The sequence below is a fragment of the Aquarana catesbeiana genome, linkage group LG01, assembly GCF_042186555.1.
Source record: "Aquarana catesbeiana isolate 2022-GZ linkage group LG01, ASM4218655v1, whole genome shotgun sequence".
In the NCBI taxonomy this organism is placed as follows: Eukaryota; Metazoa; Chordata; class Amphibia; order Anura; family Ranidae; genus Aquarana; species Aquarana catesbeiana.
Window position 1 is genome coordinate 704453537 of NC_133324.1, and position 19952 is coordinate 704473488.

General features: G+C 39.5%; 1 protein-coding gene across 3 annotated transcripts in view; it reads left to right on the forward strand.

Annotated features, from left to right (window-relative positions):
* The first annotated feature begins 346 nt into the window (after positions 1-346).
* PCDH10 (protocadherin 10) overlaps positions 347-19952 on the forward strand; it is a 97573-nt gene continuing 77967 nt past the window's right edge. For 2 of the 3 annotated variants that reach the window (XM_073603802.1, XM_073603798.1), the window contains exons 1-4: positions 347-3369; positions 4891-4949; positions 5445-5551; positions 14474-14818. In XM_073603802.1, coding sequence (XP_073459903.1) covers positions 868-3369; positions 4891-4949; positions 5445-5551; positions 14474-14818 — 3013 coding nt within the window. In that variant the 5' untranslated portion in view covers positions 347-867. Of the gene's footprint in view, positions 3370-4890; positions 4950-5444; positions 5552-14473; positions 14819-17601; positions 17716-19952 lie in introns of those variants that run through there. The other variant, XM_073603797.1, reaches the window with a different exon arrangement.

The window sequence follows — 19952 nt, forward strand, 5'->3', positions numbered from 1 at the left end:
ATCTCACCCTGGTAATCGGGGCTCCCCATCCCATCCTGGTAATCAGAGGCGCCCCATCCCATCCTGGTAATCAGAGGCGCCCCATCCCATCCTGGTAATCAGAGGCGCCCCATCCCATCCTGGTAATCAGGGGGTCCCCATCTCATCCTGGTAATTCCAGCCCGCTCTCCCTGGAGGTGAAGGCACGGAGCGCCTGCAAGGAAAGAGTCGCCTCTCTCCCTCTCCCTCTCTCTCTCTCCCCGCACACTCTCCTTCGGATGACGCCGCTAATAGACTGACGTGCCGGGAGCAGACCACACCTCCCGGTCATCTCCGGCCTCCCATTGGTTGGCAGAAGGAGGGCGCTGCGCAAAAACAGCTAAACTGGGAGCTGTGCGCTCAGACAGTGCCAGCAGAGATGACAGAAGCTGGAGCAGGGACAGCTCAGTACAGTCCCAAGCTAGAGAAATAAAAACAGAAAAGTCACCAGGATCACTATGGAGTCCATGGAGTTGGGGGACTACAGGAATTAAAAGGGGGGGCACCCTTTAAGTTTTTTTTTATTCCAAAAAAAAATCTTTATTTTTTTTTTTTTTTTTTTGGTCTCCTATTTTTATCAGTGAATTGAGTGTTATCAGAGACACCATGTGCGGATCTGTCATGGGAAGGACTATGTGAGGACATTAAGCCCGGGACTGTTGACTTGGGATTTATGGTTGGCAGAGGAGAATAAAACAAGGGGGATTGTACTGAATCTTGATGAGGGGATGTCTCACTTCATCTGCTGTACACTGACCACAAGCTGGATGTGGGAGGAATAAAACAAGTGCACTTTTCTTTTTTCTTCTTCATTCATCTATTTTTTATTTCGTTTTGTTGGTCCTGGAGATGATTGTTATCTTGTTGCTGGCGTGCATGGTGGATGGAGTGCTGTGCCAGCTCGCCTATAAGGTTCAGGAGGAAAGGGACCATGGCACTTTCGTGGGGAATATCGCTGAGGACCTGGGCTTGGACATTACAAAGCTGGCCAGTAGGCGCTTCCAGACGGCGCCCAACTCCAGGAGCCCCTACCTGGAGCTGAACCTGGAGAACGGGGTGCTCTATGTCAAGGAGAAGATCGATAGGGAGCAGATCTGCAAGCAGAACCCAAGCTGCCTGCTCCACCTGGAGGTCTTCTTGGAGAACCCTCTGGAGTTCTTCCGAGTGGAGATCGAGGTGCTGGACATTAATGACAACCCACCGGCTTTTCCCGAGATAGACATCCAGGTGGAGATCTCAGAGAGCGCCACCCCGGGGACCCGCTTCCCCCTGGAGAGCGCCTACGACCCGGACGTGGGCAACAACTCCCTGAGAACCTATGAGATGACCGCTAACAGCTACTTTGCCCTGGACGTGCAGACCCAAGGAGACGGCAACAAGTTCGCCGAGCTGGTCCTGAAGAAGCAGCTGGACCGGGAGCAGCAAGCCCTACACAGGTACGTCCTGACGGCCATGGATGGTGGCATCCCGCAGAGGACCGGCACCGCTCTTCTCACCATCAAAGTCCTGGACTCCAACGACAACGTGCCGGTCTTCGAGCAACCCGTCTACACCGTCTCCCTGCCCGAGAACTCGCCCCCGGGCACCTTGGTCATCCAGCTCAACGCCACCGACCTGGACGAAGGTCAGAACGGGGAGGTGGTCTACTCGTTTAGCAGCCACAACAGCCCCAGGGTGAGGGAGATCTTCAGCGTGGACCCCAGGACGGGTCGGATGGAGGTCACCGGAGAGCTGGACTACGAGGAAAGCAGCATGTACCAGGTGTATGTCCAAGCCAAGGACCTGGGGCCAAACGCTGTGCCCGCTCACTGCAAGGTGCTAGTCAAGGTGCTGGACCTCAACGACAACCCTCCCGAGATCACCTTCAGCACGGTGAAGGAGGCGGTGAGCGAGGGGGCCCCTCCGGGCACGGTGGTGGCCCTTTTTAGCGTCATCGACAAGGACTCGGAGGAGAACGGTCAGATCCACTGTGAGATCTTAGGGGACGTGCCGTTCCGGCTCAAGCTGTCCTATAAGAACTATTACACCATCGTTACCGATGGCACCTTGGACCGGGAGCTTGTGTCTTCTTACACGGTGACAGTGATGGCCAGGGACAAGGGCTCGCCACCGCTAAGTTCCACCAAGTCAATCCAGGTGCAGGTGGCTGATGTCAATGACAATGCCCCGCGCTTCACCCAGGCGGTCTATAACGTCTATGTCACCGAGAACAACGTCCCGGGAGCTTACATCTCAGCGGTCAGCGCTACCGACAAGGATGAAGAAGACAACGCTGACATCTCCTACTACATCCTGGAATGTGACATCCAAGGCATGTCCGTCTTCACCTATGTCTCCATCAACTCGGAGAACGGCTACCTCTATGCCCTGCGCACCTTTGACTATGAACAGCTCAAGGAGTTCAGCTTCATGGTGGAGGCACGAGATGGGGGGAGCCCTCCACTGGCTAGCAATGCCACCGTCAATATAGTCATTGTAGACCAGAACGACAATGCCCCTTCTATAGTCTCTCCACAAGGTCGCAATGGCACTGCCAAGGAGCTCCTTCCAAGGACTGCCGAGCCCGGCTACCTGTTCACCCGTGTGGTGGCTGTAGACTCCGATGAAGGGGAGAACGCCCGGCTGACCTACAGCATCTTAAGGGGCAATGACATGAGTCTGTTCCGCATGGACTGGAGAACCGGGGAACTAAGGACTGCTAGGAAGATCACCAGTAAAAGAGATCCCCATAGACCCTTTGAGCTGGTGGTGGAGGTTCGGGACCATGGACAGCCGCCGCTCTCCTCCACCGCTCTCATTCAGGTCCAGATAGTGGACAGCTCCGTAGAGAGACAAGGAGGGGAGCAAAGGCCCAGCAGCCGCTCCAATGACACAGCCTTAGACCTCACCCTCATCCTCATCATCGCCCTAGGCTCAGTCTCCTTTATCTTCCTCCTGGCCATGATAGTGCTGGCCATCAGGTGTCAGAAGGAGAAGAAACTCAACATCTACAGCTGCCTGGCAAGCGACTGCTGTATGTGCTGCTGCTCTTGTTGCAGCAGGCAAGCCAGAGCCCGCAAGAAGAAGCTCAGCAAGTCAGACATCATGCTGGTGCAGAGCTCCAATGTGCCCAGTGCTACCCAAGTGCCAGTGGAGGAGTCTGGCAGCTTCGGCTCTCACCATCATAACCAGAACTACTGCTATCAGGTCTGCCTGACCCCAGAGTCTGCCAAAACCGACCTCATGTTCCTCAAGCCCTGCAGCCCATCCAGGAGCACAGACACCGAGCACAACCCCTGCGGTGCCATAGTTACCGGCTACGCTGACCAACAGCCTGATATTATCTCCAATGGCAGCATCCTGTCCAGTGAGGTAAGTCACATTCCTATTTATGTCACGTCCATTCATTTCTTCTGCACCCATTGCTTTCCCTCTCTTCCTAAAAGGTTAACACCTTAAGCTGGCTACACATTATACCATTTTTATACAATTTTCTTGTACAACTTTCCTTTCGATTTACCAAAACCATATAATATTATTATTAGATTTTTTTTTACCGCCAACAGTTTACAACATGAGGGCAGCTACAATAAAATTCAATACATGAGATCAAACCTAAACACTTTCAAATTGTATGCAATCAGGCATGCCCTTGCATTACATAGTTGAAGGTAAATCTATAGGAAATTGAACAACAACAATTGTATAATGTGTACCCAGCTTTACAGAACTTTTCCCTCTTGTAACTAAATGTTAGTTATCCCTGGTTATCTGCAAATCACCTTAACCCAGATGAAATCCCTGACATCCCTGTCTAGAGTCCCATCATCTGCGTTCTTAGAAATCCTCTAAATCTGCTTGTTTTATGGCTTGTTTCTGTCATACTTTGCCTTTTTTTTATATGTTGTTGCTCTGTTGATTTATTCTAGAAACCCCTGCATAATCCTGAAGGCTGTTCCATTTAAATCCCCGCAGCCTTTACTGCTCTTAAATGTGCCCATTTGATGATAATAATCCTATATTAGCAGTATCCATGGCTTGGTATGGCTGGAATCTGCTTGGATTGTAGTATATGATTTCTTGTTCCATCAGGATCTGCCATTAGAATTCCCTTAGAAAACTGTTGCAGGCGCAGATCACACTGCTTGAATGTGAATGAGCCCGGTCTGGCATTGAGAAATTAGAGAGCTATCTGTCTGCGCAGAGACACCTTAAACTGATCACCATTTCTGAATTCATCTGTATATTGATTTATTGGAAATCTTTTTTTTTTCCTTGCTGCTTATAAGTAATGTCTGTAAAAATCCTGTGCGCATATTTATGCAGCAGATCACTGACATAAACTGTTATTACTCTGTGGCACGTAAATAGTGTATGAGCATCATAAAAATGTAAAAAGAAAAGTTAAAACGTTTTTATTTAATGATTGCATCATATGTCGGAGAAATGAAAGCAATAGAGTTATTCTGATTCTGTAAGCCTATAGCATTGATGCTATATATGGAAACCTTTCATCTTCTGCAATCATTGATATTGGTACATGGAGAGTTGTACAGTATGTCTGCCGTAATCCCCACCCAGTTTCTGAGCACAGTAATAAGTGCATGTGTCTATCATGGGCTCAAGAAATGCCATTACTTCTGGTTATTCCAGAAGGGGAGGGAAAAGAAGAGGGGGACGTTAGGTGATGCAGCTGCCCTTTTATGTTTGTATATATTCTGCCATTGAACCCAGCTCGCTGAATAAAGAAGCACTTTCAATATTTTATATGCTGGGGGCCCAGACATCCCTGTATACTCTTTAATCAATCATCCAACCCAGTAGCTCCGAGCTGTTTCATATTCCATATTGCAGTGACATTTAGAGTCCAATTGTGTCTCATTTATTTTTTAGAATAAACATCAACGCACTGAACTCAGTTATCTAGTTGACAGACCACGACGGGTAAACAGGTATGGAATGTACTTGGGCGTGTCATTTTTTTTTTTCTTTCATTTGTGTTATTTCTGCACAGTACCCATTAGTGTGGATAGTAACATGGTATTAAACATTTTGTCAATGAAAAAAAAAATCCCATTTATATAGGTTTGTCCCCAGAACACCAAGGTTAATGAGTCAGAGATTCAAGGAGAAATATTTCAGTGCTGCCCCCAAAGAACTTCTACAGATTTCTGAGTTGGTGGCGTGGAGGTTTAGAAGTGACAGAGAGAATAACAGACAAGCTGTGTGAAATATTACACTTCCTCTGCTGTTTTGCCCTCACCTGCCTTGCTGTTTGTGATATATCCTGTCTGTGTCATCCTGTTGAGGGGGAAAGTAACACTTGTATTGCTAGCATACTGTAGATCTATCCAGCTATTGAGTGCAGCTCCCAAAATGTCCATAGGATGGCAGAAGAATATCTGATTTGTTCATTCTTCTCAATGCTGTGCTGTTTGTGTTTGCAGTTCTGCATTCCAGGAAGCAGACATAGTAAGCTCTAAGGATAGTGGGCACGGAGACAGTGAGCAAGGAGACAGTGATCATGACGCCACTAATCGAGGTCAATCCTCTGGTAAGTCTGATGAGAGTACAAATCAAAATTGGTTCTTTATCCCCACTATTGCAAGACTTACACACATCAAGTGTCATAAATACATATGTTATACCTTTTGAAGTTTTGTATACATACAAAAAAAACAAAATCAACATACATCACATCAACAAAAGTCATCAAATAAAACAGAACACTGGGTATCAAAAAATGTAATCTTTCATGTCTTAGCTTTACCTTGAATTTGAGAAATATTAATATGTTGGTTTCCCTGAGCAACAGCATCACTTTTTTTTCCCAGTTATAACAAATCAGATGTAATATTTTAGGTAAGCACGCACAAATAAGTGATTCCTGAATTTGATGCATTAATGCTAATGCTAATACCGTAAGATTGATTTGGCATTATCCACATTATCCAGCTAATCTTGGATTAGCCAGTCATTCTTTAACAGAGTCATATGCAGATCTGTCAGAGTATACTATGAAGAATTTCACCTGCTCCACGTCCTAATTATTTTGGTGATATGTCTCGGTATCTACGTATGCATCTCTATATATCAATCTGTGTGTGCCTATAGAGAGATACAATAGATAGATAGATAGATAGATAGATAGATAGATAGATAGATGTCAGCTGTATGCACATTTGACACTATATTTAGCTAGGACAATGTCAAATAATTAGTGGCTGTCATTTCAACAATAGCGTAACAGGTTTGCTTGTCTTGTGTGCACTCTTGATATGGTGCTTTTGAGGATTATGGCTCCGAATCCTTCTCTCCCATGATCCTGAATGTGTCTGATAATTGCAGCCAGTGTCTATAGAAATGCACTCTCCAGCTGTCCCCTTTCTCGCCTCCCTTTCCACTGAGTGCAGTGTTATACACACTATTACCCCTGGCTAGTAGCAGACACCAGGCTGAGTTTATGAAGCAGACGTTGCTGGAGATATGAGAGCCTGTGTCTTGGCCTTTGCCTTGTGTGCAGTTTGCTGCATTGTATGTGAGCTCCAATGATGGGAAATCCTTTGAATAGAAAAGGCTACACTCCAGGCCCCTTTCTATTTTTACAAGTCATTAATATGCAGGCCTAATGAGAGTTCAGGAGAGCCAAGAATCCCTGGAGGTCGCTGCTCCTTGTGGGACTTCATGCTAAAGTGAACAGAGCGTCTATTTAGTGTCTGGGAAACTGCACACTAACTAAGGCTTGCCAGAAGTTTACATTCAGCACAGAGAATCCTTTATTTGGGCCCTATATGTGGGGCTCTGATTTATTGTTGTCTTGACTTAAAGAGATCTGTCTCGACCTATTTTATTATAAAGCCGGTTATTAATGTAAGCGCTTGAATAGGATTTAGCAGCAGACAGTAGTCGGACTTTGTTGCGTTTTTTTTTTCTCTCAGGTTTTCAAAGCTGGTAACCCAGTGAAGCTTAAAAGGGGTTAGTTTACCAGAATAATAGTTTGTAATTAAGGAGCGTACAATATTTAATTGGCATCTGTTATGCAGATCAACAATACACAGAAAATATATGCAGACGACTAATTAAAAAAAGGTGCAATTAAACTTAAGCAGGCCTGGCTCCCAGATGCCTTAATAGGCAACAAGTCATTATAAAGGTAGTACATGGATAGAGATATTAAAATAACTTAAAATATAAGAAAATGTAATCAACAGATTAGTGTATGCAAATAGAAACTGCAGACTCATCAGACGAGAAATGAAGTGGAAGAAGACACTAGGGAGGATGTTAACACCCCATTGAAGCTGAATATAGGTGTTATTTATTCATGTTAAAACTCCCTGAGGGCAACGCTAATAAACAGCAGAATAACCATTAACAGCCTCTGAGCAGATACTTTAGATGTATTCTGTGTTTTTACTTACCTGTAGACAGTGTATAATTATTTGAATCTTACCCAGACAAAAGAACGACACACGTCTTGTAAACAGATTTGTTATGATGGAAATTAAACCTCATGTGTTTATTGGTATTAGCAGATTTTTTATATTGCTATTCATTGGAACTATTATGTTCATTGCAAGTTTTAATAAATTGTTGTCTTTATGTTGTCTGGTACTTTTGATATGGAAAGGAGGGAAGTAAAAATAAAGGAGAAGACTGAAAAGAAAAAAAAAAAAAGAAAAGGAAAGAAAGAAAGAAGACAGAAAAAAAGAAAAAGAAAGAAAGAAAAAGAAAGAAAGAAAGAAAGAAAGAAAGAAAGAAAAATAGAAAGGAAAGGTGCTATAAAGAGATTTAGAAAGCCAAGTTGAGATCAGTATATAAATAGTGAGATAAAGAAAAAAAACAAAGATAAGCCATTGAGGTTGCCTGCTTTTTGTTGCCTTTAGTTTAAAAGAAAAAGTTAAAAGGTAAAATGAGGCCAAATGGTGAATAATCAGTGCAAGCATCGCCTGTGGCCAGTCATTTGTTGCTTCTTGTTTATATAAGCAAGTGATAACCTTTAGGCAGCCACTAATGAGCTTTGCATACGTCTTCCCTTTTTGTTCTTTCCCTTTCCGGAATACAAGTGGTTAATACATTACCTATGAAGCATTTGGAGATCAGTAAATGTATAATACCTAACATATTTATTACTTTGAGTGAGCAGAGAGAGCTACAGGTGCTTTGTCTCTGCTCCCTTACAGGTTATTGTAGGAAGTACCAGTAACGTGGTATACCAGTTGCGTTAAGTGGGTACAAGTGATATTAGCCTAGCTGCTCTTCTGTTTTATTGCATACAGTCTACTATATCCCCAGCTGTGGTTGGTGCTGTCAATGCTTTGTAAAATATCTGACTTATAGCTTCTACAGAAGCAGTGATGTTTGCTTCAACTTAGCATTTATATCTATACAGAAATATGGTGCATATATTGACATTGATCTCAGATAATTTGCTCTTCTTGGCAATTTTATGGTCCGTTTAGTGAGTGGACATTAATTTATAACTTGTCTATGGTAGTCTCTCAATTTCTCTGGCCACTGGTCTAAAGCTCTGGTTTAATATGTTCAACATTGCAGTGGCTTATTAAGCATCATGGTGTGTGATTTTTGAATCAGACATGCTTTCAGGCCCACACGGTGTACTGGAAACTAGATTTCAGGAATGTTGAGTATGACTAGAGCTATCTCCTTGTGATAAGGAGGGAATAGAGTTTCAGTTTAAATACCTTCACCGTAATGAAATGATTGAGTTAGACAACTCATTTGGAAATAATTTAGGCTGAGCTTAGCAGCCTGATCGGCCCTGCTCTGCCACGCAGGCTCACGCAAGTGATTTCCATAATGTGGTATCAGAGTTTATGAATTGCAAGGCCATAAAGCCATAATATCAATCATTTATCAATGAGGAAACCAAAACACATTTGATGGCAATCTCTAACAGACATGGTTAGTTATCTGTAGGCAGTAAAGTGAATTGCACTGAGGGAAAGATAATTTGGGGGAATTAATTATAAAATAGCAGTTGCTAAGCTACTCCGCTGACTTTCTATGATTATTTAATTCCCTTCTTAACTCCGTAGTCCACATAAGTGTGTGATATAAATTAAAGACAAATAAATGACAATGAACTCATTACTGATTGGTAATTGTTAGTTCTCTTATTAATGAGCTTAGTGAAATGTCAGCACCCAATTTACTTTACACTACTGTGACTTATATCAGTATAGTAGCTGAATCTGGCACTATAAGATTGGTCAAGATTTAAACTACATAGCCTTATGCATCTTATGCCTATGAGACCATGGTCTGACCCTTTGACTATAGGTCATGACCCCTTGGCATTGCATCAGTGTTGGCATCTGTCTCTAAAGCTGGCTGTACAGCAGTGAAACAATTCGATCTAATAGTATTAGATATTTCAGTTTTGATATAATTATACTTTATTGGCATATGTGGGCTAATAGGCTTATTCATTTTTACAAGGCAATAAACACTAATGTGTTGCTAACCAAAGCAATCAATTACAAATCACCTTTTACTAGGTTAGTGCAACTTAGGTTGTGTAGCCATGTCCTGGCTAGTTGCTTGTGCATTATGGCATCCATATTCTTTGGATCAAGGTAATAAATTAAATAAATGAAGCCTTTCAAGTAGCTAGATTCTAGATTAGTATCTAGACGGCAGCCACCCGATGTATAGCTGATGCATCTCTCAGTCTGTTCGCAAGCCACTTTTCCCACCCTCTCCCTACCAGCAGATTCAAGCCCTTTGCCCTTCTCTCAGGGTGCAGGAACAATGTCTCATGAATAGATGTCACTGGTTGCATACAGTTCTATTCTGCAGTAGTTGATTTAAAATCTGTAATTTATTTTAAAGACCCTGTTTCCATTGCTGTTAAACTAATAAACCCTGACAGCTGGTAATCATAATCTATCTATCTATCTATCTATCTATCTATCTATCTATCTATCTATCTATCTATCTATCTATCTATCTATCTATCTATTCTCTCTCTTTCTTTCTTTCTTTCTTTCTTTCTTTCTTTCTTTCTTTCTTTCTTTCTTTCTTTCTTTCTTTCTTTCTTTCTTTCTTTCTTTCTTTCTTTCTTTCTTTCTTTCTCTCTCTCCCTCTCTCTCTCTCTCTCTCTCTCTCTCTTTCTTTCTTTCTTTCTTTCCATAATGCTTATACGGTATATCCTAATTATCTAGAATACATAATGTACCTCGTTGCATCTCTCAGATGTGGAGGTCTAGTTATCTTTTTATTTTAATTGTAACCCTCTGCTCCTAATAATTCATACTGATATTTCTTTCAAGCACATGTCTAAATTGTCAGAAAACTCTTGAAGCACAGTCAATGATCATTTATAAGAAAGGATTAGATGGGAAAGAAAACCTCTCCAATTATTTTATACCTTCTCTCCTTATTATTTTTATTTGCACCACAAAGTATAAAAGATTGAACTTGTCGGTTTCTGTATAAAACGCTTTATGTTCCTTGTATGCTCCCCCCTCCCCACTCCTCTCCAATTCTTTAATCCCAGCTGCAGTTCACGTCTGCATTCTTCAACAGCTCACTGATCAGTAATTTATTTCCAGACTTCTGAATACTTATTATCAATGGAAGGTTAGAATTCAAGGCAGACTTACTATGTGCTACATTGCTTAATTTAAAATAAAAGTCATTACAAAGTGAGATTAATCTGTAATAAAAGCTCTTCCATTTGCTGCCCTTTACCACTTGTTGATGATTCTGCTCTTTTTATTTTTTTATTTTTACATAGTGCATTTATGGCACACGGATGACACAGGACAGTTAACATTATGAATCTAATTATAAAAAGGTGCACCGGTGGAATACTAAGTAGGTATCATGAGAAAACAGCTAGAAAGACATTGCTTAACGCACAACTAGGGAGGATTATTTTGTTTCAAGAAGCTAAAATTGTAACTAATGGGTTTGCAAAAAACAAAAGTCATAGCATTTAAAAGTACAAAAAAAACGTATTATTTTGATGCCGAAACATGATTGTGACAACAGTACTGCATGGGATTCCTGGACAGGAATGTAACTGAATTGAAATATATTATTCCTCATGCACCCCTCATAAATATGAAAACTTTGTTGACATAAGGAAGCTAGCAATGTATGTTAGAATACATCAAACTATTTGCGGGAAGATAAAATAGATAACTAGTGATAAAAAGCAGCAAGTTAATGCTTAATAAATTGAAAATCTAAATGCAGATTAAAAATAAGAAATAAAGGTCTTTCAATCTATTTCCACTTTTCCTATTTGAAGCAAACAAAACAATGTTTGTTTGTGGTTCTCCTACCTTGTACTGTGCCTTGTATAATATTTATGTAAAGCTCTGTATACACAGTTGGCATGGGAAGGCGCATTAGCATACATATGGTATTGTGTACACAAGCATTACTGCACAGTCCCGATTTATAAACAACCCCACAGTGCATGTCTTTGTGCAAATCAATCAGCAGCCATAAGCCTCAGCACTCCCAACATCTCATCACTGTTCTTTCAGCTAGCAAATGTTTGAAGCCAGTGACAAATTGAGGTTAGATATGTGAAAAACAAACTCCTGGGTGCATTGTCTGTGTTTTCCTCCAGATACATAGTATATTGCATCAGTATACGCAAACATCATTAGGAAGATAGGACAAATGAGTATGTATCTGCACCACAGTGGAATAATACACTGTCTGTAGTCTTTAATAGACACATTGTTCAAATTATATAAGGCAGAATGAAATCAATCATTCAGAATGCAGCTTGTCGCTTAAAATGTCTTAATAGGTTTAAAGGACATGGGGGAGAACAGCTGCCAGGAGCTGCTAAGCACAAGTGTTTGCAGGAAGAGATCTAGAGATCTGTCAATAGTATCTGCATCAACATCTCACCTTACATGAACACTCAGTTTAGCTAATCATGGTCATTTGCAACAGGAACTCACTCAATCACAATAACAGAAGAGGTGCTGCAAAGGTTAGATGCACAGCACAAAAAAACAATGTATGAATCCTTCCCTAGGAAAGTCAGATGGGTTGGTGGTTGGCTTCTAGAATTTTAGCACTTTGGTTAGTGTCAGTCTGTAGGAAAGAAACTTACAGGATATGCATACTTCAGAAATATAAGAAATAAAAAAAGGGGAATGAAAGACAGATAATATATACAGTATATACAATCATACATAAAATGAAAGAAAGAAAGCAAGAAAGAAAGCAAGAAAGAAAGAAAGAAAGAAAGAAAGAAGAAAAAGTAAGGCCGTAAGGAGGAGGAAAGAAAGAAAGAGAGAGAGAAAGAAAGAAAGAAAGAAAGAAAGAAAGAAAGAAAGAAAGAAAGAAAGAAAGAAAGAAAGAAAGAAAGAAAGAAAAGTAAGAAAAAAAGAAAGGAAAGAAAGAAAGAAAAGGAAAGAGAAAAAGTAAATCAGCAAGGAGAAAGAAAGAAAGGAGAAAAAGTAAGACAGTAAAGGGAAAGAAAGGAAAGGAAATTTAAAGAAAAGGGAAAAAGTAAGACAGCAAGGAGAAAGAAAAAAAAAGAAAAAAGGACAGAAAGAAAGGAGAAAAAATAAGGCAGTAAGGAGAAAGAAAGGATAGGAAAGGAAAAAAGGAACGAGAGAAAGGAAGAACGAAATAAAGAAGAAAAAGTTAGGCAGTAAGGAGAAAGAAAATAAAAAAAAAGAAAGGACAGGAAAGAGAAAACGTAAGACAGTAAGGAGAAAGAAAGAAAGAAAGAGAGAAATAAAGAAAGGAGAAAAAGTAAGGCAGTAAGGAGAAAGAAAGGAAAGGAAAGTAAGGAGAAAGAAAGCAAGAGAGAAAGAAAGAAAGAAAGAAAGAAAGAAAGAAAGAAAGAAAGAAAGAAAGAAAGAAAGAAAGAAAGAAAGAAAGAAAGAAAGAAAAGGTTAGGCAGTAAGGAGAAAGAAAATAAAATAGAACAAAGGACAGGAAAGAGAAAAAAGTAAGACAGTAAGGAGAAAGAAAGAAAGAGAGAAAGAAAGAAAGAAAGAAAGAAAGAAAGAAAGAAAGAAAGAAAGAAAGAAAGAAAGAAAGAAAGAAGAAAAAGTAAGGAGAAAGAAAGGAAATGAAAGTAAGGAGAAAGAAAGCAAGAGAGAATAAAAGAAAGAAAGAGAAAGAAAGAAAGAAAGAAAGAAAGAAAGAAAGAAAGAAAGAAAGAAAGAAAGAAAGAAAAAGAAAGAAAAAAGAAAAAGTAAGGCAGTAACAAGAAAGAAAAAAAAGAAAAGAGAACATAAAAGAAAGAAAGAGATCTACTTAAATATATGCTAGCTGCAGTTATAAATAGATGCTATCAAATGACACCAAATTGCAAATGAGCAGTTTAACAGCTGCCTGTGGTCATTTCAGTCATTTTGCTATTCATCATGTAATTTAGACAAAAAAAAAAATCAAAATGAGTCTCTTTAACATATTTGCATTTTCCCACAGACATGCTGTATAGACTATTCTGCAGACGTCCCGTCCTTGGTATTTTACACATTGTTCCCCCCATATGGACACACCAGACGTCTGCTGTAAATATGAATACATCAGCTTTTAGCTTTGACCTCTCTGGTGCACTGAGGCACCGGCCCAGCGAGAACACTTTCAAGAGAGCATGGCTCTAGTTATCTATACTGAATTATGCCATCCCATGACACCTTGTTCAAGACAGCAGTGTAAAACACGCTAATTACAATTTTCAAGCTCAACATGTTATATAACAATACTCGTCATGCAATGAGACATATACAGAATGTGATGAATATAACTTGAATACAGCAGATGCAAAAGCTAATTGCTAATTTTCTTGCTCAAGCCATAAAAAAATATCATCAAAGTAAAGATTATGGGCAATCACATAATGAGAACTCTTTATTCATGTATATCAATACTCTAGTTGCTAAGTATATGTGTTAAACACTCAGAAACTGCCATTCATTAATTGATTTTCACTGTCACCTTTCTGGAGGCCTAAAGATTGAGTTTTCATCATGTTGTATTTATTCTAGACTTAACCAAGACCTTAAAATGAAAATGCATTTTGGCACACTGTATTCTTCCTTTTATTTACAATTAATTAAGACACTGCTGCACTGGGCAAAAATTAGCATTATCTGATTTGGTGACATACAGTGGAAAATCAGTTAATTAAAGATTACTACACAGCAATCATGAACCTGATGTCTAGTACAAAGCCAGTGCTCTTGGAATTCCCATGTTATCCAATTGTACATTTTCCCTACCAGCACTTTGTAATCCATTGCGAAGCCATGACATCCAAAGGGGTTTAATACAACGTAAAGCAATTATTTGTAAAAATTCACAACGTGCAAGTTTTTTTTCCCTTTCAACTTAAGAACATATTGAAAATATAATTACCAGAGTTCCACATTTGTAATTTAATTGACTATGTAAGAACATTCTAATTGCAAACCTATTCTTGGTTGGTGCCAACTGATGCCATGTTTTATAACTGTTACAGGTGCTGACTTGTTTTCCAACTGCACAGAAGAGTGCAAAGCTTTAGGCCACTCGGATCGCTGCTGGATGCCTTCTTTTGTACCTTCCGGTGATGGCCGCCAGGCGGCAGATTACCGCAGTAACCTTCATGTGCCCGGCATGGACTCAGTTCCAGACACTGAAGTGTTTGAAGCACCCGAGGTGCCTCCAGGAGGGGAGAGATCTTTTTCCACATTCGGCAAAGAGAAGGCATTACAAGGGCTGTCGGGAGTGGGCAATGGAAATGGAGGAGGTAGTACGCAGGAGAGGAAGGAGCTGGATGGCCTACTCTCTGGCACCAGAGCGCCTTACAAGCCACCATATCTGAGTAAGTACCTTGCATGTCATCTCAAATAAAGATTTCTATGCACATTGAAACATGCTTGCAAACATTTTATTCATCACAAGGTACTCATAGGCAATGCCAGATAATAGTCAAACAGCCAAAAAAATCTTTTTACCTTAGTAATTTAAGTGCTCTTTTAGAACTAAGAGGAGAGAACAAGTGATCTGTTTGTCAAACATTTTCATCATGGAATGTAGGCAGTGCTAAAAAGCCAGTGTAATTATGCCTTCTTCCCAAGAATTGGATTTCATGATTGTCGTATCTATATATGTAATCGAATATCCAACTGATACCAGCAATGTAAACATAAAATCAGTGGAAGAATGCATACAGAGCTTAGTTGAATACGTTTACCTATTCATTCTTCACCATTGTTAAGGGATAGACCAACCTATTATATTTATACACAGGTACTCCTGGATAGTCTATTTTTTTTAATACCTTTATTCAAAGAGCATCTTTAATTATAGTCTTACCACATAGACTTACGTGTATTGAAAATCTTAAAATGAAGTGCATATATATATAAATATGAGATGAATAGGAGAGTATAATATCCAAGGACTGAATCACATTTCCTTAGATCAAGGCTGGATTAAGCCACACAATCAGTTTAGTAAAGGTTTTCTAATTAAAGGCAGTCAAGCAAACTTGCACTTTATTGACCTATAGGCCTCAGTGATAACAAGGGGGAGAGAAACTTTTTTAACTACTTTTAGCCCAGGCCAATTTCTTTCCTACATGTAAAAATCATATTTTTTTTGCCTGAAAATTACACAGAAGCCCCAAACATTATGTATGTTTTTTTTTAGCAGGCACCCTAGAGAATAAAATGGTGGTCATTGCAATATTTTTATGTCACACGGTAATTGCATAGTAATTTTTATTTATTTATTTATTTTTAAATACACTTTAATGAATTTTAAAGAAAAAAAAAGCACAATATGTAACTTAACTTTTTTGGTAATATATAAAAAATAATGTTACACTAAGTAAATAGATACCAAACATGTCACACTTTAAAATTGCGCACACTTGTGGAATGGCACCAAACCAGCCTGTAAAAGCAATCCAGCAGCTAAACAGCCTCTAGGATAGCTTTTTCTACAGAGGGAATCACCGGCTGAAAAAAAGATATCAGGATGATGTCTGTAGCTGTAGGCATCATCCAGACATCTTCACTCAAAGTCAAGGACATCATTCGATGTCCATCTGGGGGAAGTGGTTAGTAGTCTTAACCTAAATTCTATTTTGATAGGGACAGTGTTTTGTTGATCTAATGCAACACAGGAAGTAGCTTTGTGGCAGTCTACAAGAAAAGTTGACCACCATGAACTGTAGAGTAGGTTGGTAGGGTTTTTAAAGTTGATTTAGCCAATTATCAGCCACAGCCTATTCACTGCACTCCAAGAGAGCTGTGAGCTGTACCAAGATGGGGACCTGGAAAATGCATGCCACAGTGACTCCTTGGTGGCACAGTAAAACATAACTGGGATAGCATTTTATTGTTACATACCTGTTTCATCCATGTTTCTTAGGGAATCATTTTAACTAGTGACTAGCTCAGCAGTGCCTTATCAGCATGGCTACTTACAAAATCACTTCCCTGTGCATTTTAAAGGAAGTGGATATGATAAAATGAAACACAACCTGGCCATTAACTGTTATGTCTCCATCATGACTGCAGTATGCATTTAACCCCCTTTCTACGTGGAAACTAACTATGCTTTTAAAATACAAAGTAGTTTGAAAAAGTGGAAGCCATAGGTGTATTTACATTTGTAAATATTGATAGCATGATAATGGAAGTAGTCAAAGAAGGAAGGTAACAATAAAGTAAGTTGCTATTGGATTAGAAATGCAACCATTTTGTATGCTGAAAAACACAACCTGTTAATAACTATCTGAAAGCAACCTTTTTCAGTTTTAAAAGGATTGCACTTAATTTACACTAACTGATAAAAGTGTAAATGAAGTGCAAGCTTCTTAAAGTTCCTGCACAGGCTTTGTTATTATTTCACAAGCCCCCAAAACCCCAGAAACCAAGGATGCTTTGGTATGCAGATTTTGACTTTCTTGGCAAAAAAAGGGCTAGCCATCAACTCCCCACTGGGTTACGATTAATGGGCAGCCTCAGTGTCCAATAAAAACTTGTGGGGCATCAAAGGGGCTTAGTCCAGCTTTTATTCTTTGGCAAAGTAAAGCTGGCCATAGAACATTTGAAATGTGCCTGGTTCGGAAGGAAGAAAAATCCAACAATTGAAAATCAAGTGGTTTTCTTTCTTTCAACCCATGGTTGAAGGAAAGAAAAAAATACAATTTATGGCCAGCCTAAGTCAAGGTTTGTGAATCAAAGCGACCCGGATTTTGAGTGTTGTGGGGAGAGTATAAAATTATTGAAATGTGCAAATTTGCACCTGAGGGTGCTGTCACTTTATTCACTTCACGATTTAGTGATCCTTTTAGCAAGAAAAGGGTTCCTTTTATATAAAACCATGCTTTTGCGATAAATACACTGCAATATAAAATTTGCTATATGCCCTTTATAACATATTGAAAAGTTAATTGTAGCACTTCAGAAAGAATTATCCCATCCTAAATTTTCAATGTTACAAATTTTTTAATTTAGCAATTTAGCACCTTGGAAATAGATAGCTCCCCACTGTTAAGCATTCTTTGTTTCCTTATGTTAATAGTAAGAAACAGCAACCTTTAACTCTGCTAATTTCTTTTCTGATGCGGTTTTCACTTGATGTTTTGTGCAGGCAGTTCTCAATGGTACCAGAAAAGTGAGACACCTTCTACAAAATCTCAGAAATATTTCATTTTTAGTTCATCTGTGCTGTAATATTTGTTAAAATAAGGAGGTCATGCATACAAATCTGTTTGTATATTTAGTATGAATCGCTTTTGTACAATTATTTTTTTATTAAGATTATTAAATTATTTATTCTGATTTTCAATAATAATAATAATAAAGCAAGAGAGAGAAAATGCATACCAGACTCTTAATATATCTACAAAATCACTAACATTTCTAATGTAGTTATAAAAAATATTGCAGCTTATAACATAAGTACTCAAATTTAAAGTGTTACTAAACGCAGGACCATGTATTTACTATATCTAACACAGTACACAGAACATGTAAATGCAATTATTTTAGTAATTATAAACTGCTAAATACCTTTTCTCATCAGCAGTATATAGCAGTCTTGTGACTTCTATCAGTGTCCAGCCAAACACTGGTTAAAGCTTGTAGGATGAGTTTTTTGAATATCCTGTGAGGCTGCAAGATCCTTGACCCTCTATCTGGACAGTGCTGATTGGCCCTGTGCTGATCACATGCACACTCCCAAGACAAAAAAAACCTCTCTAGCAATACACACCAAACTGAGCATGTGCAGCCTGACTCCATAGACTCTGTGTTATCAGGATGTTATCAGGGGACAGTGGAAGGAGGGAAGGATCAGAGAAGATAAGATCAAACAACCTTTTTACACAATGCAGAGGATTAACCCCTTAGGTTCCACAGCGAGTATAACAAGCATGCTTTACTGCATATACACACTGATTTTACTGTTGTGGGTTTAGTAACACTTTAACGTGTTTTTTTTGTTGTACTTCCTACTGTGTTATGCTATCAAAATTATTTTACCAATAATTTTGCAATCTAAAACCTTGGGTATAAAACAACCCAAAAAAAAAAAAATCAAAACAACCTAAAATCTGCTTTTCAGGTACAAATCTGGGAATTCTGGGAATTTATGCAGAAATGTAAAATGTGCATTGCATTTGTGGTCACATTATTTTGTAATGGCACCCCAAACATAGCTTGCTGATATGCATTCCGTCATGCATCAAACCACGTTTTGCAAAAACGTGCATGGCTCACTGCCATAAAAAGGTGCAGGAGCTTCTTTGGCACGAATATCGCACATAGAGCAGCCTATTCAAATAAATGGGCTGGCCTATGCTGTCACCTGCCAAACATGCGAAAAGCCTTCCAGCTTTATGTAGCTTCCTATTGGACAATGAGGCCACTAATCATAGTGATCATCCAATATTATTATATCTGTAGTGCTTTTTTCACTTGGGTCTCTAAGCACTTCGTCTGCTGTTTGGGGTGGATGGTGAGGTGGCCATCTTGGGCACACCAGGGCCTTTTTATAGACAGGAGCCAGTTAACCTACAAGTATGTCTGTTTGGAGTGTGGGAGGAACCTGGGTTACACAGTGGAAACCCACACAAGCACAGGGAGAATATGCAAACTCCAAGCAGATAGTTTCCTGACCAGGACTCGAACCAAGGACCCTAGTGCTGCAAGTTAGGACTGCTAACCACCAAGGAATGTTTGGAGGGTGGTAGGGTGTGGGCAAATTGGGCACTATTCTGGAAGTGTCAGAATTATGTTCTTCAGAACAGCCCAATGATTGGGTGTAATGGGAGAGACATGAAGCCTACTGCAGGTATGTGCAGGCACATTTGATGACACCTGTGCCAGAGTTGCTATAATATTTTCCTGTTTTTATTTTCTTTAAGCACAGGGTTTTCAAATAATGCCAGCATTGTGTTCCAAAACATGTTTGTATATCAGGTCCCACATCATTTTATTTATTTTCTTAATACTGGAACAGGCATAACATGGATTCTACAGAAGTGAATGATGCGTGCTATTGTACAAAAATTAAGCTGTGTCAAGTTACAAGTGCTGTAAATGTCCCAAAATTTGCCAGCCAGCATAGGTCAGACATTATTTATTCTGTGTAGAAGAAATAATCTCTGTAAATCTCAATAAATAGAGCACAGCACTGTATGTACATGGGAGGCGACGCATGGACATTTTTCATAGTACTGTATCTCCCTGCAGTCCAAAATCTCCACTGCACCTGAATGTCTCAATATGTAATTTAAACAAAATAGATTAGAATCAGTGTTTATTGAATTTGATATAAGAACACTTTATGTTTGGATTCTTAGTGGCCTTTATTTAATTTTAAAGAGCAATATGTTAAGTGCAGTATTTATAACAGCCAGATATTATGGTCAAAAACCTTGAATTAGTCTGACTTTTGTATCCGCTGAAACCTGATTTTGCTATGGATTACTGTACACA